The sequence below is a fragment of the Lontra canadensis genome, unplaced genomic scaffold (assembly GCF_010015895.1).
Source record: "Lontra canadensis isolate GAN:19392208 unplaced genomic scaffold, GSC_riverotter_1.0 scaffold109, whole genome shotgun sequence".
Taxonomy (NCBI): domain Eukaryota; kingdom Metazoa; phylum Chordata; class Mammalia; order Carnivora; family Mustelidae; genus Lontra; species Lontra canadensis.
The window spans coordinates 4,429,022-4,452,009 of NW_022631103.1; the positions used below are offsets into that span (position 1 = coordinate 4,429,022).

At 46.1% G+C, this 22,988-nt stretch overlaps 1 protein-coding gene across 12 annotated transcripts in view; it reads left to right on the forward strand.

Moving 5' to 3' along the window:
- The window catches only part of FGGY (FGGY carbohydrate kinase domain containing), a 456,358-nt gene that overhangs the window by 356,683 nt on the left and 76,687 nt on the right, over positions 1-22,988 (forward strand). For 11 of the 12 annotated variants that reach the window (XM_032839762.1, XM_032839761.1, XM_032839771.1 and 8 more), the window contains 3 exons: positions 9,554-9,628; positions 15,192-15,312; positions 21,545-21,639. In XM_032839762.1, the coding sequence (XP_032695653.1) occupies positions 9,554-9,628; positions 15,192-15,312; positions 21,545-21,639 (291 nt within the window). The remainder of the gene's footprint in view (positions 1-9,553; positions 9,629-15,191; positions 15,313-21,544; positions 21,640-22,988) is intronic. The other variant, XM_032839769.1, reaches the window with a different exon arrangement.

Sequence of the window (22,988 nt, forward strand, 5' to 3'; positions counted from 1 at the left end):
ATAAAAACTGCTGGACTCTGGGGACTGGCAACCAGGTGTAGATCTGAAGAGGTAAATCCACGTTGCAATGAGTAGGGCTGAGAGTAAATCATACATACACTCTGCTGGGAAACATTGAATACATACAAATCTCAAGTTAAAATGAATAAAAAAATAGGAAAGTGAGTCCATTAGGGAAAATGTGTTGCATACAAAACAAAGGGAATAGCATTAGAACACTTACAGGAAGGCCTCAAAGAATTAGATACTGCTAAAACCAAAAGAAAATATTAAAACCTCTTTGGCACTTTCAGTAGGATTTTTTTTAAAGGCACGTTTCTGAAATAGGGCAGAAACTTAGCAGGGGAAAAATTAGCTCAGATGGAAAGGCAGTGGAATGAGAAGAAAAAGGAAATGATAAAGCCAAAATACAGCAGCAGAATTAAAGCATGCATTGAAGGCAATAAAAAATAATTTTTACAGAAGAAACTAGTATCAGAGCCGCCATATGACATAGCCTGTATTTTCCATTTATTAGAAAAACATTTAAGGGTAGAGGCTACCAATGGCTTGTTTACTTTTAGAATTTCAATGGTGTTTAGGTCAACAACGGGCATGGAATTATTGCCCTATAGCTAAGCAGTTATGTCAGTCTTTACTTGTCAAGAGAGAAGTGAGCAGTGACCTGCCTAAGGTCTGTCTCCACGACAAGAAATGGGGAGCTTAAATAAAAACATGCATCCTGACTTCCAGCATGTGGGTCCCCACAGGACTACCTTAACTCCCACCTCTGGACTCACTCGAGGCGCTGAGGACGGTGAGCTGGGAGTCCTACCAGCCATCCTGTACGTGGTTTCATCCTGAACCACACTCTGCAGCCTAGTCCTCGCTTCCCTGCTATGAAAACCAGCCTTCTCACTCCTTCCATGTCTGTCCCTACCCTGGGCTTTGGATTTAAGCTCTGACCGCTCTCTCCTCAGTCATGGTTCTTGTTTCCTTCGCATCCTCGCTGACTCGGATTCCAGGAGCCCTCCTGGTTTGACCTGCTTTAGTTGCTTCCCCTCAGAAGTAGGAGCGAGGCGTGACCCAGGACACTCTCCATTATGCAGGAGAGCATCCTTTTCTTCTCTTCTGGTAGCCCCTGCCTCCCTGCCCTGTGCCTCACTCCTTCATTGCTTTGGTGATGCGGTATTGGCCCATGGCGCTGGGCGAGAAAGGCATGGAGGTTAGTTCGTGGGCCACATACTCGTGTGCCTGGACCAAGTAGCTACCCACGCAAGTATTCTCCTTTCTGCTGGGTCAATTAGGTAAGGGCCATGCCCGTGATGTGTAGAGACAGCAGAAGCTCGGGTCATAGCCATCAGTATCGAAACATCTAACGCTGGTGACACTAGGTTCTTTAAAAGCAAAAGAAAAATGCATACTTTCAAGGAAACATGGCATGGTCACACATAAGTAGCTTCTGCTTAGTGGCCCTTATCTGCCTTTGAGAAGACGACTAGTAGGATTCTAAATGTGGTCCTTGAGTGCAGCCAGCCCCGAGCCATCCATACCATAGCCCGGGAACCAGCTGGACTCGCCAGCTGTGGAGGCCATCCGCTGTGGACAGCCAGCAGGTGTGGCTCAGCAGTCACCTGGTCCATACAGACCAAGTTTCACACAGGTACAGAGATCAGTCTTTTTCTGTATCTAAGTCCTTGGCCCTCAAGTCCCTGAACACAATGGGAAACCCACATTTGATGTACAAAACAGGGAGTACTGTAGGGATTTTGAAAGGGTCCTTGCCTCCTTGTATATGTGACCAATTTCCATTCTGCAATTAATACTACTACTTAGTCTCAGGGTGTGTGTGCGTGTGTGTGTGTGTGTGTGTGTGTGTGTGTGTGTTACTCTTTTCCTGAAATATCCAAGAAGTGAATTAATCAAATTTAATCGCAGGTGCAAGTCACCTCAGGCGTATCAGGCCATGAAAACACCCTATTCACCAGGGGTTGAAACGTGTTTTCTCTGCTTCATTTTGCAAGTACAGCACTACCCAGAACAGAAAGTTCTTTTCTGGTGCTTTGAAGAGCTGTGATTTCTAACATAAGGCCATATGCTGCTCAAACTGCTGGAGAAGTTGAGTGCTGCTCCAAGGGCTCTTCAAAGCAAGCACAGAGCAAGTGTGCATGTGAAAAAGTAGGAGGGAGTCAGGAAAGAAGCATGTCAAGATCTCAGCCCATTCCCAGAGGACTGAACCCCAGCTAGAGATGAGCATTACTAAAGAGAGTCAGATGTGGATAGAGTCAACCACTTGGATGGGTATTTGCAAGAGATCGGTAGAAGCCAGAGGTGGTAACCTAGTGGTTTCCTCTGATGGGAAGATAGATGACACAGATGGAAGCTCATGAGCTAATTCAAGCAGCTCTGGACTGATACATTTATCAGGCTTATGAAGACATGGACTCTTTGACGTGAGTCTGTTGATGATTTTGTTACAATGTAATGCTGTTTCATCTCACCATTTTTTTTTTACATATTGTTTTTGCTTATGACAAATTGAGTCCTATAACAAGGCTTGATATCCTAAGTATCCTTCAGCTGGGTTTCCCATAATATGTTTTCTTACTGAACAACTTCTTTAGCAGCTGGTATTTGGTTTCGTAGTAGGGATCGTTTTTTTTCCTAGAACCGCATTATGTCAGGCCCCATGACAGATGCTTTACATACATCATCACCAACTCCAATAGGAACCCTACCTGAGGGGTGCCTGGGTAGCTCAGCCGTGAAGCGTCTGCCTTCAGTTCAGGTCATGATCCCAGGGTCCTAATATTGAGCCCCGCATCGGGCTTCCTGCTCAGCGAGTAGTCTGCTTCTTCCTCTCCCACTCCCCCTGCTTGTGTTCCCTCTCTCACTGTGTCTCTCTCTGTCAAATAAATAAAATCTTGGGAAAAAAAAAAAAAAAAAGGAACCCTACTTGACAATGTTGTTGCCCCATTCAAAGGGATGAAGAAATTAAGGCCCAGAGAGTCAGATTTATTTGCCCAGAAGAGATGGAAAACAGAAGTATTACAACCTACTCCGTTCAAACTGAGGTCACTGACATCCTTTTGGGGGAAAAAAAAAAAAAAAAAACAAACCCTAGGTTTTTGTGTTTTCAGGCTCCTACTCTGCTTTCAGTGTGCCTGCCATATTTCCCCCTCATTTTCGGGACTTTTTAAAAATTATGTCAGATTCAGACATTGTTTTCTTAGTGCTTTCTATCTTCCATAACTATACCGAACAACAAGTAAAACCCAGGGGAGGCAGGCAGGGGGAAATATGGATTATAGGCAGGAGTCCTTCCCCAGGTGGTATGGCATGGTACAAGACTGAGGGATGATTCAGGAGAAATCTGCTGGGAGGACCCAACAGATAAATGAAGGGATAGCTCTAAGGCCAAGGGACCAAAGATGGGATCCAAGTTTGTGTAAATCAAGACAGGTTGGATGACATACACTAAGGGCCAGGACAGTTGACCAGAATAGCTTTGGCAACTAGAGCACTGAGTATTCAAGTGACTTAGATTTAGAGCCTCAGAAGGGGAACCAAGATGTGAAATGTCTGTTCCATCTGGAGAATAGCAAATGACCAGCGTATCATGGATGGTTCACCAATAGAATAAGGTTGCAAGAGAGAATGTCAGTCTAGTCATTGTGAGTTTATTGATTGTCTGTTGCTGCTTTAATAATTATCACAAACTTAGAGGCATAAAGTTATGATCTCACAGTTCTGTAGGTCAAAAGCCTGGGCTGCCTCAGCTGGTTTCTTTGTTCCAGTTCTCATAAGAATAGAACCAAGGGCTCTTATCTGGAGACTCTGGGAATAATCTACCAGATTCATCCAAATTGTTGGCCAAATTGAGCTCCGCACAGTTGTAGGATTGAGGTTCCTGTTCCCTGGCTGACTGTCAGCCGGGGTTCCTCAGCTTCTGGAGGCCACCTGCATGCATTTCATGACTCATTACCCCCTTCTTCCATCTTCAAAGCCTCCAGTAGCTGATCATGTCCTTCTCAGGCTTTGAATCTCTCTGGTTTCCATTTCTGCCTCATTTCTCCTGCCTTTTACTGTATTACTTGATTGACTCTTCTGCTTTCCTCTTCTGATTTTAAGGGCTCATGTGATTACTTTGGGTTTCTACTGAATAATCCACGATCATCTCTGTATTTTAAGGTCACCTGGCTAGGAACTAGTTCCATCTGCAGAGTCCCTTTACAGCGGTGTCTAGATTGGTGTTTGATTGAGTAACTGGGGGACAGGAATCTTGGGGAGCATCTTTAGAGTTCCACCACCACACTGTGTTAACACATTTATCACATTTCCCAAATCTGGGTGAGTTTTAGGCAATGCCAAGTGTTAGCCTCGATTCCTGGTACTTAACTGAAACCTCAGGGAGATTTGTTCCCTTTTTCTTCCAGGCTGCTGATTATTTCAGACCTGTTCTTCAATCTCTGTTCTCTCTCCAGAGGTTTTCTATAATTTTTTCTCCGATCCTCCTCATTTCCTTGCTGTCTGTCCATCAGCTCTGCCTATATTATTGACTAAACGAACAGAGCTTTGTGCTCTTCCTTTGTGTTCTGAAAAGCTTTCAACAATTCCCTTGAGCCTTGGATACTACCCCATCAAGCTCTGATGGCCTAGAAAAATCTCAGGACTGGGGATCCTGTTCTCTTGTCTTTTGTAATCTTTAGAGACGCCTTGAGAATTTTTTTAAGCTTTTTTTTTTCTTACTAAAAAATATAGCTAATTCCTTTAACAACTAAGAAGGAAAAAAAATAGCTAACTAAATTACTACTACATTTTTTAAGTAATTTCAACTATTTTAGGACCTATCAACCCATAATTCACAATGCCAAGGTTAAGGACAATTATTTCCACAATTTATTGCACATTAGGCCCACACCAAAGAGTCAATATATCTGGAGTTGGAGCTCAGGAAGTCTGCATTCAGCTAGGATCCTGGGGAAGGGTTAGAGACGTGCCATGCTCTCACACCTACTAAGTGGCAACAAGATGTAAGGTGAAGTCCAGGGCGAAATTCATCTGTGCTTCCTATTTACAGAGTGAATGAAAGTGTGTAGGTAGTTAAGGACTAAGGCTTCTCTAAGGAGTCCTTGGAGGTGAATCCCTCATTATCCTATCCCTGGGCCTTCATCAGGGGTATACTGCTTCTGCACTCTTGATGTTCTTATCTTCACGATTATGATCCTGATGCTGATGGTCAACATGTCTTCTGCCCTGTCTTTCCCAGGCTGTATGTACACTAGTCTTCAGTGCCCCTCATTAACACCCTGAGGATACCCATACCATGTTGAAGGAGATGCTTTATTGTTCCAATTAATGAATGGGATCGAACCCTACATGCATTTAAGAGAAAGAGAATGAACATTTATTGAGAGAAAGGGAAAGAAAATCAACATTAATTGCCACCTATGCTCACAGAGTTGGCACTATAAGGGTTTAGCTCTGGTAGACGCAGTCTAGCTTCCTGAAAAAGTAAGACACTTTGCAAATGTTATTTAATCTTCACACAAATGCCTTGAGGCATCATTATCCCTATTTCATAAATGAGAAAAAAAAATTGAGGCTCAGAAAGGTCACAAAACTCACACCGTTGTGCAGCCAGTTGGGAGAATGTCAAGATCTGAACCTTGGTGTCTTCCTTCATAGCTTGTCATCTTTCCATTCCCCCACACTTCCCTTCCAAGCTCAAAAATCCCAAGATTTATGTAAGTATTTTATAACCATTATCTAGAATGTTGAAGGCATCAATTGTAGTTTGCCTTTCTGTGGCCACCATATACATCCCACATCTCTAAGTATTACTTATAAGTGTTTTCTCTTGCAATTCTCCTCATTACATAGTAGCAAAATAAATAAAATGTGCTTACCAGCGCAACTCTCCCATGGGGCTTCCCCCACACATTTCACTGTCTTGCCCAAACATTCAAAATGGGGATATGAACATCTTTTATAAATGCACTGCTTCCACTTACTCTTTCTTCCCACTTCCTCTTATGGATGGAACCATCCAGCCCTCTCTGCTCATCTCTCACACCCTGGCTTTCTCACTGGTTACAAAGCCTCATGTCCCCCAGCACATTCCTGGCATTCGCGGGGTGCTGCTGCCACTTCCCTGCCAAGATGACTCCCCAAGGGGTCTCTGCAGCCTCCTGAATGGTCCACATGTCAGGCATTCCTTAGATAGTTCTGTCTTGGGCCAACAGCCATTTGACTTTTGCCAATGCAGGGCTGAGGTCCCTCTTACTGGAGAGAAAATCAAATGGAATTGATTACCTGCCTTTCCAGAGTCTCCATCTGCGTATCAGATGAGATGGGAAGCAAGAGGGCCCCAACCCATAGTAACTTCACACTTCCGTGGAGTCACATTTCAACTCCGTGGCTCTGGTGTTCAAGGTGTTAGAGGGGGCAATGGGAGAGCTGTGATTGCTTATTCCCTTTTGTTGCTGAGCACCTTCTTCCCTAGAATAACGTTTTCCTTCATGAAGGATAGCCATGTTCTATTTATCAGAAAAAGAAAAGCGATGTCACCCATCCTGTGTCCCTTTTGCCGGAGCTACTAGCAAGCTCCGGAATTAAATTTAGAGCTCATTTGCATGATCTCATTCTCAGTTTCTGGAGAAAAGTAACTGTCTTCTCTTTTCTCCTCTATGATTTCTGAACTCTGGAGGTATTAGACATTTACAGAAGGGGCCATGATTCATTGATTGATTGATTTTTTTTTTTTTTTTTTGCTTGAATACCAATACTTTGGGGGAAGTTCTCATGAATATTTACTGGGGATCAAGAAAATGAAATCTGGTGATATTGTACCCCTTCTGTCTTAGTAAGGGGTTCTTACTAATCAAGGAGGATATCAGAAGCAGTTACAGTGTCAATGTTATACACGGCACTGGGGTTCCTAGTCAACTAATCTCATGTACAAAGTCAAATTTCTTCCCCATTCAGTGACAGTTTATCCAAATATTGTCTTTAGAACCCACCTGTAGGAGATGTGAGTCTGCTAAGCAGACACACACCCAGTCACACAAAGGATCATGGCTTGATTTCCATTGCAGTCATGACACCAGAAAAGAGCCAGAGATAGCCTGCCTCCCTGACTGCCCCCTGGAAGAGAGGTCTAGGCCTGGGCCCACTTAGCTTTCCTAACAGACAAGTGGCAGAGATGCTGTTGAGGCCAGGCCAGTACAGAAGAGGGAGAACACTCGGGATGAGTACTCTTTATCCAGGATCATTGCATGCCAAGGAGCTGGTCGATCACCCAAGGTACTCGCATGAAGGGACATACGACAGGGCTGAGGTCTTGTCCACTGTGCTCCTTTTCATAGTTCACTCTCCCAGATGGGATGCCTTCTGCATTAGTCCACCTGGAGGGAGTACTTTTATGTCATTCATACAAGGGTTCCATCTGAGCTACAGGGATAGTCCTCTTGCCCCAACCTCGTATAAGCTACTGTGACAAGGAAAGCTAAGTGTAGTGAGAAGGGATGATGGGAAGCCTGGAATGAGCAACTAGAAGTGATGTTCCAGTGTTCTTTCTTGGGGCACAGGGCAAATGACCCTCCCCTCTGCAAATACATGAAGAGCCAAGGTGGTAAACACGATCGTCCCATAATCATTGCATTGGACACAAAAGGCTAGAATGTTAGGAAAGAACAGTGGTATACAAAAGGAAAAAGGAGCATTGTCACTAATTCACACATTGAACAGATAGGAACCTAGTGCCTACTGGGTGCCAGACTCGGTGCTAGGCATGGAGGATGCTGCACGAGTATCCCAGGTAGTCTGTCGGATCAGCTAGGGTCCGGTTTCCATCCTCTGTTCCCTGGGCCATATTATTTCCTTACACACATGATGAAGTGAACTTCTGCAATGTCAGTAGGGTTCACGTTCGCCAACGTTTCTACTGTACATTGAGATCTCCGGGGAACTGCACAAGGGATGTTCCTCCTCAGGATTGTTGGCGTGGGAGGATGCATACCCAGAATTCCCCTCTGGCCCCTCACTCAAACCTTCTGTGTTCCCGTGTGTTAAAATCAAAGACACAGTTCTCATCTGCTTACCCAGTTATTTGCTGAGAGATATTATCAGCAGGTGGCTCTGCAGAATTCAGGAGTTCCTGCATCAGCAGACTTCCATGAGGGATCAGAGTAGCCGGAACCCAGGATTCTAAGTGAGGAAGGGTTTGCACGGATGCCGGAGAAGTAAGCAGCAGCGAGCCTGGAAGGTCACACCTGAAACAGCACAGGCATTTCTGTCTTGAGAGGAGGGTAGCAGGGAAGTGTTAACAGGGAGGAACATGATCAGATTTGCCTGGGAGAACAATTACTACTCCATCGTGAAGAGCAATATTAGGGAAGGGGCCCTTCAGCACACGTAAAGGACAGAATGGTGGCCTGGATTGAGGAAGTGAGTGACAGCATGGAAAGAAAGGATGGATTCACTAAAGATTTGGGGGAGCGAGTGGGCAAACTTGGACACTGTGTAAATATGGGAAGAAGGGAAAAGTTGGGGAGGAGTGCTGACATGCCTCGGTCTGGGCCATGGCGTGGTGTCTGTGCAGTAGGTCAACAATGGCCCCTTCGTCGTGGCTCAGGGCGCAGTCTGGAAAGGGTAATTAAAAGGGACTGGAGAGATGAAGGAAAGGGACCTGGGTAGACCACTCAGCTACCCCACTTTGAATGCAGGCTGCCTGTCGCCGCATTGTTGCACTTAGGGTCATACCCACTGTAGGTCATGAGTATGTTAATTAACTTTGTAATGTGAAAATACAAAGTAAACTCTGGTATTGATGCCCACGAAATTCAGAGCAGGCTTCAAGAACCCCACAGTTCTTCACCATCTAGGGATGTCCCAAGAGAAGGCATTTGTGAATGGGTGATGGGAAGGAGGGACTTGTCTTGAACAGATCTTGAAGTTATCCAAATTCAGCATCCTGTTCAGTTCTGGAATCTCTCAGAAATTGACATACTCTGTAGAAGCATGTGGTTCCGATTGACTTTAATGGGATTCCCTTGCAAACCACAGATTGTAAATTATCCCCTAGTAGGTATAACATTTATAGAAGACCTATTATTTTACCCTGAATACCCCCTGGATGCTGTTACACTGAATTTCTGACAACGGCAGAACTCGAAATAAGATCATCTTTTGCTAGAAGCCACTGCTCCGTGTTGATCTCTGTAAGCCGAAGAAAATGGGTGTTTGTCATAAAAGAACATTTTCTTTAAAGGGGAAGAAAGACCTTTAATTCCATGCTAAGGAATATCAAACACGATCTCCGTAGAGTGTTTGTTTTGTTTTGTTTCGTTAATACAAGGCAGGGCACTTGCTCTTGGAGAAGAAATGATAGTTTTTCCCAGGTCTGGAGATTAAACAATTTGGTAGTCATTTCACGTTCAGCTCACAAAAAGGGGATTTGCATATGAACTTGTTTGGGCAAGAAAACACATCTGAACGTGTTTCATGGGAACTATCTCTATCCGTGGCAGTTCCTTTTGGCCATCTCTTTCTTTTCTTTTCTTCCTCCCTACAGGTCACCGGGTTGAAACTGTCTCAGGACCTCGATGATCTTGCCATTCTCTACCTGGCCACAGTTCAAGCCATTGCTGTAAGACACTTTAATGCCATTTTTAAAGAGACTTAGGGCTATCAATAAACCTTAGGCCACATGCTCCTCCAGGATACGTCATGTGCTTGTGGGACAGAGATTGTTAATTAAAAGGGAGCTTGCCAAAGAGAGATGTGTGTCTTTTCGGAAGGAAATCTTGACGAAGGTCTTCACCTGCTTTACTAGTCACCTCACATAGATGAAAGCTGAAAGGAGTTCGGGTCTTTGAACATCATTCTTGGCATTTATTTAATTTGTCTTCCAAGTTCAATTAAGGAGAAGCAGATGCCATTTATGCTTGCATTAAGAAAAGCCGATGTTAAGAATGTGCAGACTTCTAAAACACACGATATCGCTCACTTCTCAAAAGGATTCATTACAGGGTTCCTTTAAATAGTAAGCATCCTTAGTATTTGTTTTTAGATAATTAGCTGCTTCAATGAGAGGTTTGGATGGTTAGGGAGAGAAGGAGGGGAGAATTTAACGTATTAGGATCTCCTATGCTGAAGATCAATCCAAAATGAAAACAAAATCCTGGAAGCGTAAACATCTCAGTCTTACTCTCCCACAGTGATCCAAAAATGGGGTACATGCACAGATGACTGTATGTGTACGTCTGTTAGGAAGTACATTTTGGAGGAGTGGGTCGTGGCTTTCGAAGTTTCAGAGCTGGGAGGAATCCCAAAATTACAATTAATTAAGTGAGGCTTAGCCACTCTGGTAAGAGAGCGTGGACCAACAGAAAAGAAAAATCAGTTCACTGAATTCTGATTCCAAATTTATTTTTCAGAGACACACTGAAAGTTTCTTTCTTTCTTTTTTTTTTTTTTTTGTTAACGTTACATGGACATACTCTATGCCATTTGGTTATTTCATTTCTCTATGTGCCACTTCCTTCAAAGCCTCATTCCTTCAAATACCAGAACTACATACATTTTTTCCATACATCCGTACCACTAACAGAAGTGCATGTCTTACGTTCGCGTTTGTCCAGGTGCCGTGTAGATGGGATAAGAGAGCAGAGCCTCCTGACCACGAAGGGAACTTATGGTCTTACGTGGAACAGGCCAACTTGATTAGAGGAAACAGTCCTTGAAGATCATATGCCAGTTTGACTGTATCTTCCTGAAGCAACTGTCATGGATTTAATAGCATGGCTAGTTCAGTGAAATCAGTCAGTTGGCACTATTTATGGGAACTTGGTCAAAAACATAATTCTGGCATCTACCAAAGTGGAGAGAGTGAAGGTTAAAATGAATATGGAAGAAATGAATGTGCATCAGTAGTAAAGATAATTGTTTAGTAATCCTGCTTTACGGTAATAGTGATGATAATGATAAATAATATAGTTCTGGGGTATCAAGTGACAGGCACTGTGCTAAATATTTACAAATATTGCATGATGTAACCTAGTGAGATAGTTGTTAGTATCCCTGTTCTACACAGTGGAAACCTAAGCCTCAGCAAGGTTCATTAACCTGCCCAAATTGATACAGCTAGTAAGTGGCAGAGCTGGGATGGGAAGCTGCGGCTTTCTGAAATAAAGTAGGTATATGAAGTATTGAGGAACTTTCATTTTCTGGTTATCAGTGCTAGTGTCTTAGAAAAGTCTTAGAGTGGAATGAAGTGACTGTGCAGAAATGGGACATGAGAACTGTGAGCTGTTCATCCTCTGAGTACATGCTAAGAGGCAGACCAAGGGGCACCGTCACATGATGGGAAGGACTGTCACCTTTCACTGACACCCACATGCTGTGCCGGGCACCAGAGTATCTACCCAGAGTGGCTTAGGGCAGTCACCCTGTAAGGAGGTGGGATTGTCCTTGTTTTCCAGGCAGAGGGAAAACCACCTTGCAGGGTCAGATAGCCGGCACGTGGTCGAGTCAGAACCCAAGCCTGTCCGAGAACTGCCTGCCTCACTCCCATTCTTCGGCTCTTTTCCACTCCACCAACCTGCATTTTCCTTTGAAATGTTTATAAAAGTGACACGGATGGAATCCGCTTTCAGGCATTTCTAAGACCAGTTTTTATTTCACACATCTTAGCAAACATTGTTGTTTTGGCCGGGATCGCCTCACAAGAGGCTCCCTTCCTGGTGAGAATGTTGCAGCCATCCAAGAATATATAAATGGGGCTAAACGGGACACGAGCTGGATGGAGCCAGCTCCATTTTCCCAAACACCATACACTCGAAAAATCAATCTTGTATTTAATGGCTCATACGTGTATTAAGAGCTATCATATTTATTCTGTCCGTCGTTTAATGACCTTTACAATACCATGGAGGGGAGGAAATTTGAGACGGATCATTTGATAAGGTTTTACCGTGGGGTCAGTTGAATTGTGAGTTCAGTCCGTTTTGCAAAGGTACCAGGCTCTGCTGATCTTTCAGGCAAAAATGTGCATTTTAATGAAGGAGTCTGAGTACAGATATTTTCCCATGATATTCAACTTGGAAAAAAAATTTTTTTTTGTTTGTTTCACTGGCTCTGAATATTACCCTAGCCTCTACTTGCTGTGAATACGTTAAAGTTAAACAAATTGCTCTCTGTCGTGGTATCTGTGGTTGGTATTTTGTAGGAAGAGAATGAAAGAGATATTGTAATGAAGTTAACTTGGGCCTGTGCGAAACTCTCCATGAAGTAAAATTCGCTCTTGATCACACTTAATTGAAAGACTTGTCAAACAACCGGTTTATCCATAGCCTGTTCATCTATAGTTTTCCTTTCAGAATAGACCCTTAAAAAGTACTATTTGCATTTGAAGTCTCTCGATTTGCATTTAGTTCTGTACATTCCCAGTGGAATAGCCTAATTTTAATTTAAATTTCTCTGTGAAAACATTTTTTCCAGAAAGGTGAGCACAAAATCATTTTAGCACAAAGCCCTGTGCAGGGCATTTAAGGAGGGTGGAACGTTTCACCCAGTGGAGCCTGGGACACCCAAAGGGAAGGCCCTGTTGCTAGCTGCCAGCCCCAGTGGGAAATTCCAGCCAACAATGCCACGGAGGGGTGGGGGGAGAAAGACTCAGGCTGTCTCAGCCCCTCCCAAGAGAATGCCTCTTGTTCTGATACTTTTTTTGCCTTTTCCCAAGGGAATGTGCTTTGTGTTACCCTCTGCTCTGGCCTGCTAATCACGTAAGCCGCAGGTCTGTGGTTTTAGAAGTATGAGAAATACCAATTTTGCATGGTATTTCCACAGGTTTGCGGGGGAGGCTTGGTACAGCCATCCTCTCCCAAGGCCGATACTGCCTCAGGCAAATCCCGTAACCCCTACATGGGGATAACAAGGTGCAATTTTTTAGTTTATTCCAAGATGAGCGAGGATAGCAAAGTGCATAGCAGAGTGCCTAGACTACGGCTAATAACCAGAATGGCGCTCACCCCCATGCCCCTTCCATGTACTCGACGCTCCTGTGTGTGCTGTGCATACACTGTCCACAACAGCAGCCGCGCAAGGCAGGCACTGATATTTCATCCAATCTAAGACCGCATTAAAATTGTTTCTGCGTGTTAACATTTCTGACAATTCATGGAGCTTTCAAACGCATGAATATGATCTTACTATTACTTAAAAAAAAAATGAGGTTTGAGTCTTAGAAAGGTTGGATACAGGTTGGATTCAAGAAGGAGGTGAAATGTCCTAATGCCATCCTAGCATCCACGCTCTTGGCTGCCCCTCCAGCAGACTAGGCTGTCCTGCAGTCCACAGACACTGACTGATCCATTGTGGATGCCAGGGCGTCTATAGGTCTCCCGAAATCATTTATTATGCCATTTTGTCAGAGACTTTCTTCTGGAAAGGTCGGTAGGTTTTATCATATTCTCAAGAGGGTTCATGACCCCCCAAAAGCTTAAGAAAGAACATCTGTGGGTAATCAGCCACATGCAACAAGCAGGATCTGGCCTTATACGGTACAACATGTTTTAATTTTTTTTTAACACACTACATCTGTGGATTATTTTTGGAGGCCCAAGTTTTACCTAATCCATATTCTTACCAGATTCACTAATAGCTGAAGGCCTCTGGGCTGGAACTGCTGTGCTTTTGCTCCCGAACTGCCCCCGTCTCTCCTAATTTACTACGCAGCGTTCAGGATTTCACGACCCCTGGTCCCCAGAACACCTTCTAGCCACTCTGTCTCCCAGAGGCGCCCCCAGGCTCGGGTAAGACAGCTCTCCAAGCAGCCAGGTCCAAAGAGGCTTCACTTGCCCTACATCTAACCCCAAGGGGACAGTGGTCAGGGGGACATCCTGACTACTTCCCAAACGCTCTTCCTTCACTTGGTTAAGCCTCTGATACAGCCCGCCCTCATGCTCAACTACCTCCTCCTCTGCACGCTTGGATATCACCTTCCCAGCAAAACTGTCATACTGTCATTAAATCTGTGACACTGGCTCGCATCTTCTCTCCAGCCCCAACCCGCCTTCTTCTTGGCAGCTGCCCCATCTGTGGCCTCCCAGATCCTTGACCTTCTCCTCCCTCTGCTTTGTCAACTCACCCCCTTGTCCACACCTGGCACTGTGTCATCCCTCAGAATTAATCACTCTCTAAACATCTCAAGAGCTCTCTCTCCACCAGAAACAAACCAGTTCTCCCTCACTTCCATCCAGAGCCCCTTCCTCCTGAAGTCATGTCACAGTTCATCTTTTTGGTTTTAGTCCTTGACGCAAGTAAATTTGACTCATGAGCTTTTCGTTTTTGAACTTGCAGATAAACTAAGATATTTAGCTGTTTGTGTAGCCCAGTTAAAACTAAAGAATTGCACACACACCCAGGCGACCCTGCGGCGGTGTCCTTTTCCCAGGCATCCATGATTTTGACTGTGTTGAGTAGACTGAGCAAGGATGAACATAGCAGATTTTAGGGAGATATTGGCACACGAGGTCAGAAACGAAAATATGAGCAAGCCAGAGTGTGTGATTTCCACATCATCCCAGACCGCAAAGGACTGACGGATGGGCTCTGGCTCCTGAAACATCTCTGGAGAACTGCTAGCGGGTCTCAGGTGATAACAAAGGTCAGCGTAGCCCTTTGTCAGTCTGACGTCTTACTCTCACTTCATGCAATTAGAGCTCTCTTCCCCTGTTCCTGCTGCTGGTGTTATTGAGCACCCTTTTCCAAAGAACAAACCTCTTTAGCTCCTATCACCGGAAGGAAGACTGACTCAGAGACCCCTGGCCACTTCCTCCAGCCCCCATCCCTGCTGGAGGATCCAGGCCACAGTGGACACTCCTATAAATATTTGCTTCGGGGAAGCCTGTTCATATTAACTGTGTGAACGTTGTTGGTTGTTTCTGTCAATGTTGTGTAACGACTGGTGGAAGCACATGGTAGAGTAATTAAGGAGGTTTGGAGTCAGACGGGCCCAGGTTGGAATTCCCGCCTTGCGACTTCATTAACTGTATGATCAGAGGCAACCTAATCTCTCGGAGCCTCAGCGCTCTGAGACTGTGTGCAAAGCTCTCAGTGTGGTGTCTGGGGCTGGGTAAACGCTTAGTGAATGTTCCAGAGCTTTTCCTTGCACTGCTGTACTGATGTTTTCTTCTGCTTTTCCCTTTCAGTTTGGCACCCGCCTCATCATAGAGGCCATGGAGGCGGGGGGACACTCTGTCAGCACGCTTTTCCTGTGCGGAGGCCTGAGCAAGAATCCCCTTTTTGTCCAGATGCATGCGGACATCACTGGTGAGTCTGGGGAGGAAGAGAATAGGTCGTTTGGGGCCTGGCAGCAGATGTCCCTGGCTGAGGGCCGCACGGGGTTGGAAATAGCAGAGGATGGGGTGATGTGCCAGATTATTTTGTTTTTTGTTGTTGTTGTTGTTGTTGTTGTTGTTGTTTAAGGTTTTATTTATTTATTTGACACAGAGAGAGAGAGATCACAAGTAGGCAGAGAGGCAGGCAGAGAGAGAGGGGGAAGCAGGCTCCCCACTGAGCAGAGAGCCCGATGCAGGGCTCGATCCCAGGACCCCAAGATCACGACCCGAGCTGAAGGCAGAGGCCCTAACCCACCGAGCCACCCAGGTGCCCCATAGATTATTTTGAATCTTTAGGTGAAAATATATTTTCTTTCTTAATGATAACTGTGAAGTGTTTATAGTCATGATGGAGAAAGTGACTTCTCTGTGAATCCAATGATTGAATAATTCCGAGAAATAAGATGAGAGAGGTCAGCAAGGGCTAGGTTGTAATTTAAGCATTTCTGAAACTGTCTGAGCACCTCTTCTGATGCACGATTGTGGGGAATATTGAAGAGACAGAGATGAGTAAGACAGGATTCCTGTCCCCAAAGATCTCGAAGTCTGTTGACAAGGACAGACAGATGTGCAAATGTAGTGTGACAGGAGCTCAGAGTAAGAAACTCATGGAGTTTTATGGGGACATGGTGGGGTACCTCACCCTGGTTTGGACCTGCGATGAGTCAGGGCAGGTGGTTAGGAGGAAGGGACAAGGAAGCTGTCTTGAAGAAAGAATTCAGAGCCCAACTGCTGTGGGAACAGAGGTCTGGCTGCAGATGGGAATTTGAGCCCTGAGACCCCAAGAGCCTGTGATTCTTTCATAGCGTGTGACACAGGGAAAATCTAGGGTTGTGGGCTGATTCCTTTGTGATATGAGCACAGCAGAGCAGGATGGCTGGTGCAGATCCCTGGACCTTAAGAAAGGGACCCCATTGGCCAGAGGCTTGCTAGTATTACAGAGCCGAGCCTGGACTTCCATCCCTCGGGAACTCATGGCCTCAGGCCTCTTGCTCCTTTCTCCCGTGGTGTCTCCTAGAGACTGACATCCTCGCCATCCCAGCCCGGGACCTACACACCATGGCCAGGCACCAGAGCGGGACAAGGGAAAGGAAGCACAAGGGGAATGAACCCTGCCTACAGGCCCAGCTCAACCGTGACATGAGCCCACCCTTCAATGGCATCTCTTCGTCATGGTCTCTTGCTGTTCCCCATCCCGTGGGTTCCTTCCCCTGACAGCTGGGTGGGTCAAGGTCCCTGCCCTGGATGCTGCCTCATCATATCACCTGTGCCCCCTCCGGACCATGCAGATCCCTGCAAAGGAGAGCTTTACCAAATGCCAAGGGCATAGTTAACCCTTGTCCTTTGTGAGATCCAGCTAATTAATATACTTATCCCCATTTTAGATAGAGGTAAGAAGACTGAGGCACAAGCCAAAGGACTTTTCCAGAAAAAGCACCTAGTCCCAGGGTAAATATATCAGAATGTTAGTATGGAAATTACTACCATTAACCAAACTCCCACCGTGTGATGCTGGAGTCATTATATATTAAACCTCATGAACTGCTGAGAGGTAGAAATGGGTGCCCATCTTAGAGACAAATAAACTGAGGCGCAGGGAGGTCAGTGAAATTGCTTGTCCGAAGTCAGACATCAGTGAGAGTGGAGGGGCGGCACCAGGACCGTGACCCGGGAGTGTCTAGGCCCAGCGCCCCCTACACTGCACTGCCCATCCAGGTTTCTTAGCTTTTCTGAGCAGTTTGTAATCAAGTGATGATTACTGTTTCTTTACCAAAGAGTCTACAGCCTATGGATGTGGGCCATTCTGAGGCAAAAAGAAGAAAGACCTAAAAAAGGAGCCCAATTATCTTATAATTTTCCCCAAGAGAAAACCAATAACCACATTTTATCTGAAAGTCAGCTGGCGGGTCAGATAAGATCCCCCTTTAAAATGTGATCTGTGAGTGACTTCCCAATTTGCTGCCCTCTCAAAGCCACGAAACTTTCCTACCTGGGTGCAGGAGAAGATCCCCTTGGGCTAACACATCACCTGCGGGAAATGGGGCACAGGGCCCGAGAGAGTAGGGCAGTCTCAGTGCCCCTGGGTCCTGACCCCGCACTGTGGCTCCCGCCTTAATGAAAGTGGGTCCTCTTCCAGGACTCACATCCCTGAGCTGACTCAGAAGCAGGGGGTGCAGCAGCTTTACAGAAAGTTCTGCTTTGGAAACTGGTCTTCAGGCTGTTGAATGAAAAGGCTGTTCATCGTTATTTGGATTCCGATTGAAACTGGACCCTTTGTCTCTGGATGCGGACCAGTTCCAGTTCCAGACAAAGGGACCTTTTCTTTGGCTAGAATTCCTCTGCTTTGGGAAGCTGTGACTGACAAGTGATGGCAAAGTGCATCTGCCTTTAGATGCTTTGGGTTCTGCTCAACTCATTAATGCATCAGATAAAATAGTTCACATTCCAGGCAGAGCTGCCTTCTTCCTCGCCTTCACCCAGCGCTGGGAGAAAAGAACACATTTGCATCTGTTCCTGTAAAAGGCACGTACACAGCGGTGGGTGGGTAGGTAGCGTCTTTGATGCCTTTCAACATTGTAATTGCTCTAGTTTTCGGTGGACCTACGTGAGTCTTAGGGATACCAGTCACAAACACAGCGGGACTTAGAAGATTCTCTGGAGACAGTGTGCAGTCATGGAAACAGCAAGGGATCCCCTCTGTGACTTTGGGCAAACTGCTTTACCTCTCCGAGCCTCGCTGTCCTCTTCTGAAAGAAAGAATATTCTCTCCCTCTCATACATCCCGCTGAGAAGTACCCGCTGGCGGGTTTGTGAGCACCAAGCTCTGTGGGGGCTCAAAGTCAGTGTTCAATACATGTCCGTTCACTTCTTCCCTTAAAGCAGCCCTGTGCCAAAGGAAAAAAAAAAAAAAAAAAAAGGTGTGTTTGAGGGGGGAAAAAAAGCAGTTTAATATTTTGTAAGCAAATCTTTGCCGTTTGGGAGCAGGCTCCTCTGTGCAAGCAGAGAGATTGGGGCTTTGCCAACTTGGGAAAATGTCTTCTACGTGAGGAGGAAGAATCTCCCTGGACCTCTGGCAGTTAGTTTCACTGTGGTTTCAAGAAATACTTGGTGTGTACTAAGTAATTGTAGGTTTCCCCCATAGACTTGGGACTAAATGTTCCTCCGTCTGAATTTTGTTTTTTCAGCTCTGGCAGTTACAGCAAGGGTTTCCCCCATTCTGTCTTGTTCAGTATTTTCATCATTTGTCCTTCCATTTATTCAAGTCAGAGGCCATCTCTGAGCACACCAGTGTACCAAGCACTGGGCTTGGCAGGGCGGTACAAAGGAGAACAATAACGTCCTGCCAAAAGGGTCATGGCAAAGAGAGAAAGTGCTCTGGGTACTCTGTCCAGTGTCCAGAGACTAGACTGGGGACCCAGAGGATGCTGGTGTCCGTGTAAGTCAGGCCCAGGTAGGGCCTGGCAGGGAACAGTTGACACACTAGAGGTTTAGAGGAAAGTCAAACAAAGGTTCTACTTGCAGAGGTGTGGGCTGGTTGTAGGGAAACCCCAATGACCAGGCAGCCCCCTGTGGCCACCCACAGTCTTACCACCCCGAGGCTTGCAGGGACCAGGCAAGGACCTAACCAAGGGGCTTTGTAAAGAGGCTGCTGGACTAGAGCTTGGTCAAGGACATGACCATGAGGACAAGCGAGCCATGGATGAGGTCTACCCACGCCAGTGTCCCCGGACCCACAGAGGCTGGAGGTGGACAGGGACTGATCTGAAGGAGAAGCGGAAGCAGTGAGTTGGATTCCCCCCACACTTCAGCCCCCAGGGGGCTGGGGTGAAGAGAGCCTTTAGAGATCAGGTCAATAGTAAGAATCCTATCAGCTAATGCTAATGCAGTGCTTTCTCCAACCCAAGCACTATTGTAAGTGCCTTACTTACAATATCCTTGGAGAAGCCCAGGAGGTTGGTGAAATTTTAACCCCATTTTGTAGATGGGGAAACTGAGAGACAAAGAGGCCCCAGCTCACACAGCTAGATCAGCAAGGAAGCCAGAATTCAAACTCTCCCCTTCTGGCTCCGGATCACTTGGGGTGCAGCTAGAGAGCTGGTGGGGGATTCATCATGTTCACTCTGGTTTCCGGTTCCCAAGGGGAGGGAACACTGCAGGTTACTCCTTCCTGCTTAGAGCTTGTTAGGGTTTTGCAGGGTCAGGAGGGGCTGGGAGGCGAATGGCGTTTGGAGGTGCTTGATGTCTTCTAATAGGGGCTGGGTCCACAGGGATGGCGCAGTCACTCTCCCGTCCACCTGATCCTGGATTCTGCAAAGGCATGCAGTGCTCTCCTGATTTGGCCAGTACAGCCCTTCCATGCGGCCTGGTGTCTGTCCTTTCCCTGTAGATAGTGGGTGAGCACCTGCCCTGTCCCTTCCCACTGTTCCCATTTCCAGCCCAGCTGAAGTGCATATAGAGGGCCTTCACTCGCCATCAGTCTTCATTGGGATGGTAGCAGCCTCCCTTCTCAAGGGCTTGACAGAGGCTAGAGATGTGCTGAGCCCCGTGGGTGCATCTCTCCTGAATCCTCACCGCACACGGGTGTAACAAGACTTACTATCATCACCATTTTACACACTGGGAAACCGAGGCTAAACCTTTAAGTAACTTCTGAAAGACCCAGGGCCAGTGGACTGGCTCTGAGCTTTTCCCAGAGACCCCGCCCCCGATACTTTTCAGCAGAGTCTCAGGTGGGCCCTGCGGTCTGGGGAGCTGGTATTCCCGAGCCCCCTGGCTGCGTGGGGGAGTTCTGTTCCTGCCCTTTGTCCAGGTGGCCTGGGCAGCTGACCCAGCCTGGGAATCGCAGGAGGGGTCAGGAGGTAGTGGGATCCCCCCAAGGTGAATGTGTCAGGAAGCTCTTCTCAGAAAAGACAGGAAGACAAGTCTTTGGAAAAGTCAGCCTCCCGTCTTGAGTAGATTTTCAGGTCTGGCTACAGAGCTTACCTCTGTGGAGTCTGCTGCCATCTCCTGATTAGCAAATGCATTTATACTTACATTTTGTACATTTTTTATTTATATTATACATATATACACACATGGAAAATCCTGAGACTTCTAAATTCTTTCTGTTCACCTTAAACCCACTGTGAACCCTCAACTTCCAGGAGCTGGCCTGTGGAGGGCTTTCTTGCTGCCTGGTGGACCACTGTCTGTCCTTCAGATGCCTCCATAATGCCCATTGCCTTTCTGATGAACCTCCATTCCCTCTCCGGCACATGGGTTCTTTTACCATTTAAGCCCTTACCATGTGCTAGATCGTGGTTAACTAGTCTCAGTTCAGCTGTGGCCGAGACACTGTGCTTGGCCTCATGGAGCTTCTGTTCTAGCAGGGGAGATAGATGGTAAACAAGATAAGTAATCATGCAGTGTTGGAAGATGCTGAGAAAATGGGGGGGCCGGGGGGGCGGGAAGTGAGGAGTGTCGTGGGTCAGGATAGCTGCAGTGAGAAATGGGTGTTTACCCAAATACACGAAGGACACAGAGGGAGTTGCTGTGTGGGCATCTGGGAGGAAGTGACGCAGACAGAAGGAGCAGCATGGGCAAGTGCCCCGAAGCTGATTCAAGAAAACAAGGAGGCCAGGCCCGCATGGCCGGGAGAGGAGGGCACAGTCAGGGTGGGCATCAGCTCCGGAGGCTTATAGGCAGAGAAATAGGAAGCTGCCAGAAGGGTTAGTTACACTCCCTTACTACTTCCCCATTCTTAGTGCATCTCAGTTGGAGAAACAACCTCCTACGTGGTCGTTATCTCTTTCTTATCCACCACCTTTTTGAGACCCGGATAGCCGGACCCTGTCAGATCCATCTCTGTATTCGCCGGGCTCCATGAGGTACTCAAGAAATGTTTTGAAGGGAACTTGAGACAAATGGCAGGTAGCAGCTAGCAGGAGCCTGGGAGACCTGGGCAAAGAGGTCTCGTGAGTTGATATATCGGGTGGCAGGTCCCTTGGGGCTCCTGGCTGCCTTACCAGCAGACGCAGGCTGTGAAATCCTTTAGAATCAGGTCAGCCCAGGGATCTGAGCACTTGGGGAGCAGGCAGAAGGTGCCCACCGCGGCCTTCACGCCACATCATGTCAGGTGTTTCTGTTGCTGGCTCCCTAACCGAGGTGTGCCTTGTCCTGTGCAGGCATGCCTGTGGTCCTGTCGCAAGAGGTGGAGTCTGTTCTTGTGGGCGCTGCTATTCTGGGTGCCTGTGCCTCAGGAGATTTCGCTTCTGTACAGGTATGTAAGGACCAAGGGGTGGGACGTGGCTCCTCCCCTGTCTGAGGCTGTCCTTCCTCTCAACAGCAACTCACATCTTGCAAAACACACATAGGATATAATTAAGAAATGATAGGTTCCAGCCAGGGAAAGCACAAACACTTCTAGCCTCAGACATATTTATTGCGGTTTTCATTTGAGTTGGCCTCTGTTAGTGTTGGTCATTCTGTTTTTCTGTTAGTTTTCTGTTTTCTCCTTTAAAATAGCTCTTAAATTATTTCTTTTAATTTCCTGTTGACCTTTTTCTAAAATTTCTTGTAGCAAATGACATAGGTAAATTTCAAAACGTCGGTGTTTCATGTAAATTTCAGATTTCTGTTCGCTTATTTCATCTCCGCCCACCACTTTCCAAATAATTTTGAGGGCTCTATCAATAAGGAATACAAATGAGAATGTGAGTTTAAAAAAAAAAAAAAGAATTAAAGAGGAAAATAAGGAACAAAGATATAGGAAGAAGGAAATAACTTGGTGGCCGTGATGGAGCACAGAATTTGATTCTGAGCTTCCTGGCAGCCAAGACAAAAAACGAACCCATGATAAATTGCGTAATTCTTGTTTTCAAAAAAGAGGAAATGTTAGTTTCTTGTGGGAGACAAGGCTTTTCCTGTCACCAAATTGCAAAAGACATCTCATACGTAGGTTTTATGGAGAGACTCTGAGTGATAAAATAATAATATTAACAATGGGTTCATGAAAAGGTGGAGAAGCAGCAGAGGAGGACTCCGGCTGCCTGGGCTCAGATCCTGTCTTGACTGCCTCCTTAGCTCTGTGACCTGACCATTTTGTTCTTCATTCCATTTCTTTATCTGTAATAATCATCAGGAGTACATTATGAGTTCTTTCTCTAGATCACACATAGTCCCATTATTCCCGTTTTATAGTTGAAAAAGTTAAGACATGAAGAAGTGAAATAAGTTGGCCTTGGTTGGAAGAGCTAGTAAATGCCAGAACCAAGGAGTCTGGCTACCCAGCCTCAACAGAGAGTTCAAGAAATATTTGTTCAGAGAGCTTAAATGACTTGTCCATGGTCTCCAGGTCAGGATGAGAAGCTGGGTTTTCCACCGGAAACCTAGTCACTAGAGTGTTATTTGTGTACCAGGAGCTGTGCTGGGAGCTCTTCCTGTGATCTTCCTGGCATCTGTAATCTATACGGGCAGCAGAGTTTAGACAATAGAGATCCAGAAAGGTAACAGAACCAAAGGGGACACTGTTAAAACACAGGTGCCAAGTCTAATTCGCTATCTGTGCACTTTGTACACATTTTGAGAGGTGTGATGCCCCGCACAGTGGCCAAGCCTGGGGAACGATGT